Below are 9384 nucleotides of genomic sequence, written 5' to 3' on the forward strand. Positions count from 1 at the left end.
GCATTTTATATATTTCACATATGACATTATTCCATTTCCTGAGATGAAAGAAGACTCTTCCTAAAAGCTTCCCGAACATACATTAAAAATAAAACCCTTCATTCTCCGACTTTAAAATTACTATTAATGAAATTGACTGCAGTCAGAATAGTGCTGTTGTTGCAGTAAAATTATTCTCTTTCCAGAATTATTCCCTTTGATTCATGGCCAACCTATAGAGTAAAAATGTAAAAAATAAATCAAAATCTTGCTAGATTAAATGTGCAGTCAAGCACTGGGTAACCCCGTCTGGTATTGAGTTAAATTAAACTTTTGTGTGTGCGGCAACAACCTGACACCATAATTACTGCACAATATAAAGTTACTGTAGTGCCTTCACATGTTACACCTGCAGAGGAAACACATGTTAGTGTTAGAGGCAGAATTAGTGAGACAGAAAAAAAAAACAGAATTCTGAGAAAAAAGTCAAAATTCTGAAAATGTCTGAGAAAAAAGTCAGAGTTCTGAACATTTCTGGAAAAGAAAAGAAAGAGTTCTGAAGGAAAAAGTAAAAATTCTGAAGAAAAAAGTAAAAATTCTGAAAATGTCTGATAAAAAAAAAAGAGACAGAATTCTGAGAAAAAAGTCAAAATACTGAGAAAAAAAGTCAACATTCAGAACATTTCTGAAAAAAAACAAGAAAGAATTACGAAAGGATTAAAAAGTGACTTCCGTGCCTTCACATGTTACACCTTCACAGGAAACACATGTTAGTGTTAGTGGCAGAATTATTGCATCTCAGACAGCAGTGGATGTTGACCCAGTAGATCCAGAGCTGCTCATCATGCTGGTCACCATAGACGATGACCCCTCCCCCTCCAGAGCCTCTGGACCAATCAGGGCCTCCCGATGCAGGTTGAGGATGGAGTCGGCGATGATGCGGGCGGTTCTCTTCTGGTACCCCCCCGATGTCACCATGAGGATCGGGATGCCTCGACGCCTCGCAGCCCTGAACACAATCTCATCTCTCTTAACGATGCCCTGAAGGAGAAGGAGAATCCACTTTTTTAATCCGGATTTTTAAGGTATTTTTATATATACTCTACAAATATACACATTTCTGAGGAAAATTATGAACATTTCTAATAAAAAAAGTCAGGAATGGAAAATGTCTGAGAAAAAGAAAAGACACAATTCTGAGAAAAAAGTCAAAATTCTGAGGAAAAAAGTCAAAATTCTTAAAAAATCTGAGAAAAAAGTCAGAATTCTGAACATTTCTGAGAAAAAAGTCAAAATTCTGAGAAAAAACGTCAAAATTCTGGAATTGTCTGAGAAAAAAGTCAGAAATCAAAGAAGAAGAAGAAAAATCCACTTTATTAATCCCCTTTTTAAAGTTATTTTTAAATCCACAGTACAAATATACAAATTCGGAGGAAATTAGTGAAAATTCTGATGGAAAAAGTCAAACTTCTGAATATTTCTGAGAATTTATTTTAAAGTATTTCAAAATGTCTTAAAAAAAAGTCAGAAAACAGATTTTTGTATTCCCAATTTTTTTGTCCAAATCCTTGTCTGATGGAGCAGGTTTAGTACCTGAGGAGAAATGGAGAGTCCTCCCAGAGGGTCTCCATCCAGGACGTCTGTCCCCGCGTTGTAGACGATGATATCGGGTCTGACCTCGTTCAGAGATCCTTCTGTGTGGAGCTCCACCTTCTGAAGATACTCCGAGTCTTCAGTTCCCCAGTCCAGCTCAACCTTCCTCTTTATGGCTTCTGGAGTAACAGGGACATAATCAATATCCACAATTACTGCCATCAGTTAGCCAACCCAAACACAATACTCCTGGGATGTCCATGTATAAGAAGTGTGCTGCCCTTGAAGCCCTTGAATGCCTTGCCTTGTTAACAGATTTGTAGCCAAAGAAAGTTTGAAGTTTGTTTAAAAATCTAATTACTTACAATTGTCAGAGATGGCAAAAGTACACACATCTTTACTCAAGTAGAAGTACAGATACTCGTGTTTAAAAATACTCTGGTGAAAGTAGAAGTACTGACTAAACTTCTTCACTCAAGTAAAAGTAAAGAGGGCTTTGAAATGTACTTCAGTAAAAAGTACCCATAACTAGCAGCTGTTTTAAAGAGTACCTGACCTCCCTTTATATTAATAGAACAATAATGTCATTGTTAGCTAATGAATGTTTCCATGCTGAACAACGGCAACATGACAACGTTTTCATTGGTCCCTCTTCTTTAGAGAAGACCAGGAAATGATGGATACACGGATCGTGTTCAAATCAATAGGCACGCAATGACTCTAAATAATAATGATCACGCCACCAAACACACATTCAGACTAAAGGAACCAGCCTGTTTGGAAAATGTAAGAAGTAGAAAGTACAGGTATTTGTGTTCAACATGTAAGAAGTAGAAAGTACAGGTATTTGAGTTCAACATGTAAGAAGTAGAAAGTACAGGTATTTGTGTTCAAAATGTAAGAAGTAGAAAGTACAGGTATTTGTGTTCAAAATGTAAGAAGTAGAAAGTACAGGTATTTGTGTTCAACATGTAAGAAGTAGAAAGTACAGGTGTTTGTGTTCAAAATGTAAGAAGTAGAAAGTAAAAAGTCATCAGAAAAATAAGTAATGGAGTAAAGTACTGATACCAGAACAATGTACTTAAGTACAGTAACGAAGTATTTGTACTCCACTACTTCCCACCTCGGACAATTGTATATACATTGCAACAATGCTCGTAGGCATGTTAACTACCACCTGCAGTGCAAGAAAGCACTTCATGTTTTACAATTGTTTACAATACAGGAACACACTGAGCAATTTTACATTGTCTTAATTTACAGTCTTCACCAACATGTTAATGAGGAAGTGTGAGAGTAAATGGTCGATCTACTACCACTCTGTCTTCATTGGCTGTGGTTTAAGTTAGTGTCCCAATCAGAGTTTAACACACAACATGGGAACACTACATGAAGGCTTATCATTGCTGCAGATGATTTCTTTCAACACAGAGTAAAGGCTTGCTAACTGTATTCCTTTGATCCCGCAGGTAAGAAATTGTGTTTTTTCCATTAAGAATACTCAAATCTGCAGCAATTTTATTATTAATTAGTATGTACATTTTAAATAATTAACGCAAACAATGAAAAAAGTTGAAAAGGAAACCACATGTTCCAAATTTCAAACAGAATTAAGCTGCAAAATGGAATAATATAAAACTGATTTCTGTCCAAATCATGTCAAAAAATGGTAAGCTTTGGTCTTTGAAGGTAGAGAGAAAGAAATGTGTCATATGAAGCAGAAGGAACTGCAGGCTTTATCTTAAACAACCAGAAAGTACATTCATTTCACTTTCTTAAATTAATTATAAAATTAAATTACGTGTCGAGAAGAAGATAGCCGAAGGAGGGGAACAATTTTGAATTGCAGGATTGTGACGTTTGGTCCCCAGAGTTTTGTTGGAATTGGGACCAAATGGCAGCATGTGGTTGTCAGATCAGCTTTAATGCATTGACAGATTAGTGTAAAAAGCAACGATTATAATGTCGCACAGACTGCTGCGTGACAGCTTTCCTGCTGAGTTATAATGGAGTGAGTGATCCTTCAGAGGGAAGTCATAGCAGACTTTAAATAGCCCAGAGTGTAATGTAACATTTGAGCTGGAGGAGGCAGCGCTCTCCACTCAAACATCAACTTCTAACCAGACATCAGGAGAGATGTAGACCCTGAACTTTGACCCAGCCAAACCCACACAAATGGGTGCCATGCAGAGGGGAAGTGCCATTTGAAGCATTTGAAGGCAGAAAGAATGATTACCTGCAGCCTCATTTAAACGTTTACATACAGCCTACCACTGTTTTAACTCAGTATTAAAACTGCACAAAATTACAGCTTACAGTATGAACACACTCTCTACACACATCACATGCTTGGTTATTACTTTATATGCTGTATTATTGAAGCAGGAGTAATCCTACACCTCTAACAGACTTGAACAAAGTAAATGTTCCCTCTGTACACAGCCAGAGTGCCAATAGGTGCATGCACATTGACAACAGTAGACTTGGTTTGTGTTAAGCCCCTTTTTGAACTGCAAATATATACTTTTCCTCCGTAAAATAAAATCCTGAGTTTCATCCAGCACTACATGTGGGAACGCAAGAGCCCGAAGAAGCAGTGTCACAATGCCTTTATCTTATATTTACTTGGCGTGCAAGATCTAAAAGTTGCACTGTCGCCTCCCACTAGAAGCATATCAGCAATATTATTACATGGCTTGGTTAAATATTCAATTCTGATTAATTAAATCTGACATTACAGAGGTCTGTTTTTTTTCACGAACAGACCGTTGCTAGGGAGAATAGACCGTTGCTAGGGAGAACAGGCCATCGCTAGGGAGAGCAGACTGTCGCTAGGGAGAGCAGAATGTTGCTAGGGAGAACAAACCATTGTAGAGGAGGATCGAGAGACTACTGTATATGCAGTCATATCACATCTTTACTTGGCGAGTACATTTTAAAATGATGTTAAATTAAAGGGAATAATATGAATATATTAAATAGAAATCCGTTCTTTGATACTCCAGATAACACACATGGTAAAGCCGCTCCTGCACCTATGTACAATATAACACGTTATATATACAGTATATTAAGGTTATCTAATGTCTATACAATCAAAGATTAAAAAGCAAGAATGAGGAAATGAGTGGTGCTTTCACTCACTTTTGGCAGCATTGTCTTCAGGATATATGTAGCGATTGTACACGTCCATGATGAAAACTCGTTTATCGTCCAAGAAATCACGCTCGTGTCCATTCCCCTACAACAGAGCGGAAACACAAGATATAGCAACATTTAATAAAAAGAAAGCTTGTTAGTTATTTCTACATGAGTGGATCGTTATTGTTTAGCTGTGTGAATAAGCAACACAGCTGCCGAGGCTATCATTTCAATTGATGTGCAAACGAGAGCACTTCAAGTGTCATGCTCAGGGTTGTAATTAGGATTTTACTGCATATCCTCAATATTTCCCTGTGCCTCATTATCTGCTGAGAGGGGTACTTCAGGCCCACCTGGATACAGATTTTTCTCTTTGTTCTCCATAAATTATTTACTCAGCATCTTTATTGATCCTCTGCAAGTGTCAATAGGTAAAGGCTCATCATTTCCCATAAGCTATAGCTCAAGAAAAAAGTGCTGTATTCCTGGAAAATAGCCATTAACCTTGGGAACATTGAGACATGCTTTTGTTTACATGCACCAGGTTATACAAGGATTCAAGGATCAGTTATTGTCTTTCTGCAACACAGGGTTTATAGACAGTAGCCCAATAGTATACATTATAAAGTTAAATGAAATTAACTTGACTTGACTAGGATGTTCAGCCATAGACTCAAACTGAAATATATACAGTATAGATTATTAGCTGGGACCTTTTGCAGTATTTCACCTGGTGTAGTAGATCATGTGAATCCCTCAGGAAGACTTTAAGCGACATGATTACACAGATTAGTTGAATACTCAATTCTGATTGGTCAATTTGGACATTCCAGATTTTCTACGAGCAGACCGTCGCTAAGGAAAACAGACCGTTGTAAAGGAGGATCAAAGGACTATGTGCAGTCATATCAATCCGTAGAAAGTAGTGAGTGAAAAAAACTCATTACTTTCGTCCATCAGAAAAGACTGTGAAATAACTTTTTTACGTTTCTTTTTATATTTGTGGAGAAGACAAAACGTTAGATTCATGATGGCTAAACTGTCCCCAGGAAAAAAAGAAAGCAAGAGAAGACGAGAGGTTAAAAGACATCAGAGAATTCAGCAGAAGAAAACCGACAGGAAGTAAACACTAAAGGGAACAGCAGAATAAGACAGACAGGAAGTAAGCACTACAGGGAACAGCAGAAGAAGACATGCAGGAAGTAAACACTAATGGGAACAGTAGAAGAAGAAGACAGGAAGTAAACATTAAAGGGAACAGCAGAAGAAGACAGACAGGAAGTAAACACTAAAGGGAACAGCAGAAGTAGACAGACAGGAAGTAAACACTAAAGGGAACAGCAGAAGAAGACAGACAGGAAGTAAACACTAAAGGGAACAGCAGAAGAAGACAGACAGGAAGTAAACACTAAAGGGAACAGCAGAAGAAACAGACAGCAGAAGAAGACAGACAGGAAGTAAACACTAAAGGGAACAACAGAAGAAGACAGACAGGAAGTAAACACTAAAGGGAACAGCAGAAGAAAACAGACAGGAAGTAAACACTAAAGGGAACAGCAGAAGACAGAAAGGAAGTAAACACTAAAGGGAACAGCAGAAGAAGAAAGACAGGAAATAAACACTAAAGGGAACAACAGAAGAAGACAGACAGGAAGTAAACACTAAAGGGAACACTGTATGGTCTCTAGAGGTGTTTAAAGACTGGTTAATGGAAATAAAGTAACATATATCAAAATGCTTTTGTTATTTTTTGCCCCTGAATCACATCAAAAATGTATAATATAGCAAGAATAGAACTGAAAGCACTTTAAGGCACTGTTTTTGAAAAACTCTAACGTATATTATGCAATGTGTGTGTATTGTAACGACACTTCAGACACATCTCAGTGAAAACAACCCGAAACACACAAGGCGCTGACATTACTGCAGATAACCCAGTGATGGTCTGTTATTATCTGACGCTGGTATGCACTCAACTGTTTTCCAGAGGAGATTCTTTTTGTTACATTTCACTGATGATGACAGTGAGGGCCAATTTGGTCTGCAGGGAGCCGTATTGATTGGCTGAAGTGGTGAAAGAGGGGTAATCTACTATGTGGGCTACTGAGCATTGACACAGAAAGAGGTAATGGTATCGGCTCACCTGATGAGCATCCAGATCAATGATGGTCGCCCTGGAGATGCCTTCCACTCTCTCAAACAAAAACTGAGAAACAGATGGGGACATTTTTGCTTTCTCTCCGAAGAAGACACGTTCACAGTTCAGTATTTGTGAATGCATTGGAGTAACTTTCTTCTATCTTATGCCATATCTTGCCAAACTGCTTATGTGTTTTGAAATCTCAACGACATGTCAAACCAAAAAGGGAACTATTAACGTTACACTTATTTCTGTAAAAATGGTTTACATCAGCTGTAATTAGCCATCAAAAGCTACAAGTCATACTAGACCAAGTAAAGCAATGCCAGCTGCTATGAACGGTCAGAGAATCAACGTGCTCCCCCACTAATCATCCATTTAGTCATCCTTTTATTTGAAAGAAAGCAGAGTGAGTAATATATAAAAATGTTTTTACATAACATTGGATTTAGCTGACGCTTTTACTCAAAGCGAGTTACGATAAGTGCATTCGACCAAGAAGATACAATGTTTAACTTTTAACTGAAGATTCATACGGCGTAACATGGGTAGCTTGCATATCAAATGGTTTGCCCTTCCACTCATAGTCAACACCTGTTCCTAAGTTAAGGGGTGAAAACCACACCTAAAGGTTATTATTTATCAATGACAATTAGAGTAATAGCAACATCGACCAAAACAATAATAAACAACAGCACAGTGAAATCCTAAACATGCTCCACATAATCAAAAACATACAAACAATGGCTTCTCCAAACATTAGGTGAGTGTTTCCAATGAGCTAACAATGTACTTAACACCAGTGTTTCTTAGCAAGTTGCTCATCTCTCTTTTTCATCATGCATAAAAACCAGTAAAGGTTTCAGACGGTACATTTGGGTTAAACACATCCTTATAATCTGAATATATTTAGTGGCATTTCATTTAGAACTTTTAACAGTGTTTTTGAACCAAAAGGGTGTGTGTTTTATGTTTCATTTTTTTGTCAAACCTTGATGCCTTTCAATAAATATCCAACAGTTACCTTGATGGCCAGAGTGATGTCAGCGTAAGCACAGAAGCCCCCCCCTCTGTCGCTGGAGCAGTGGTGAAACCCTCCTCCTGGGAAACAGAAAAATCAGCATCAGTGTCAGGACGTCATATGAGCATGCCACAGCAAACCTGAGAAATCTATTTATCTCAACAGCAACAATTGGTTTTATTGAGTTTGTAGCAGCAATAGCAGCTGTCCCCTGTGTTGTCCCCTGTGTCACAACGAGTTGATGCTGAAATGCTTGAAGAGCAGTAATGCACAGCACAAGGAGGAACAAATGGGATGATAACCATTCAATCAGGTTATTACACGATGTAGTCGAATACTTGATTCTGATTGGTCAGTTTGGATATTCCAGAGGTCTGTTCTTTTTTCCTAGCAGACCGTTGTTAAGGAGAACAGACCGTTGCTAAGGGGATCAAGAGACTTTGTGCAGTTATATCAATGAAGAAGTCCGATCAATTTATAATCAGCTGTGGACAACAAGCATTAGTTTCCATCTGTTAGAAAACACATATATTTATTTTTATATTTGTGGAGGGAGAGACACTTTGGATTCATGATGGCTTAACTATGTCCAATATATACAAATAAAAAGAGGAAAAGAGAAGGAACAAGGTTAAAAGACAGAGCGCTGGACATCAGAGAAATCAACAGAAGAAGACAGACAGGAAGTAAACACTAAATGGATCAGCAGAAGAAGACAGACAGGAAGTAAACACTAAAGGGAACATCAGAAGAAGACAGACAGGAAGTAAACACTAAAGGGAACACAGTATGGGCTGTATCGATGGTATACTGTATATCTATACATCTATCTAATTATCTCTTTTGGTTACTGAACTAGAAACTCACTCACCCACGTTCACAGCCCACCCTCGGTCTATAGCCAGTTTTCCGGCCTGTGGTAGAAAGAAAACAAACTTCAAATACCTTTTTGAAATCAACATAGACAAATACATAAAGTGTCCCCTTCCGAGTTAATCAGAATACCAATTGACAAAATAAAAAATCAACTTTTCCAACTTACATGAAGCGAACAATAATTAAAGGTCCCCTATTATACTGTTTTTCATCAATATATCACAGGTCTCAGATATAAACAGAACCTGTCTCTGAAGTGTTTGGCTCCAATCACCAAACAGATCATTGCAGCATTACCCATAATCCCCTCTGTTTCAGCCCTGTTTCCAAAGTGCTGATTCTCTGTCTGTTACTTAGATGAAAATAAGGGCCTCCCCCGCCCCTCTGAGAATTTGTTTCAGACAGGTTTTTATAGAAATGGATCAAAAAGAGAGAGAATCTTTGTTCCTGAAACTTTCCTGAGTCTCTTTACAAGAGGGGACACATGTTGATGTAGAAGAGACATGAAGAAGAGGGGACACATGTTGATGTAGAAGAGACATGAAGAAGAGGGGACACATGTTGATGTAGAAGAGACATGAAGAAGAGGGAACAGCAGAAGAAGACAGACAGGAAATAAACACTAAAGGGAACA

The 9384-nt window shown here is 38.0% G+C and overlaps 1 protein-coding gene across 1 annotated transcript in view; it reads right to left on the bottom strand.

The window, feature by feature from the left end:
* Positions 1-609: 609 nt before the first annotated feature.
* Positions 610-9384, bottom strand: part of hdac11 (histone deacetylase 11) — a gene marked incomplete at its 5' end in the record, with an annotated part of 10342 nt that continues 1567 nt past the window's right edge. The window contains 6 exons of the mRNA XM_010779068.1: positions 610-1020; positions 1573-1751; positions 4717-4813; positions 6857-6919; positions 7878-7954; positions 8746-8788. Of these exons, the coding sequence (XP_010777370.1) occupies positions 778-1020; positions 1573-1751; positions 4717-4813; positions 6857-6919; positions 7878-7954; positions 8746-8788 (702 nt within the window). The remainder of the gene's footprint in view (positions 1021-1572; positions 1752-4716; positions 4814-6856; positions 6920-7877; positions 7955-8745; positions 8789-9384) is intronic.

This window comes from Notothenia coriiceps, unplaced genomic scaffold (genome assembly GCF_000735185.1).
Source record: "Notothenia coriiceps isolate Sejong01 unplaced genomic scaffold, NC01 NC01_scaffold00019786, whole genome shotgun sequence".
NCBI classification, from domain to species: Eukaryota; Metazoa; Chordata; class Actinopteri; order Perciformes; family Nototheniidae; genus Notothenia; species Notothenia coriiceps.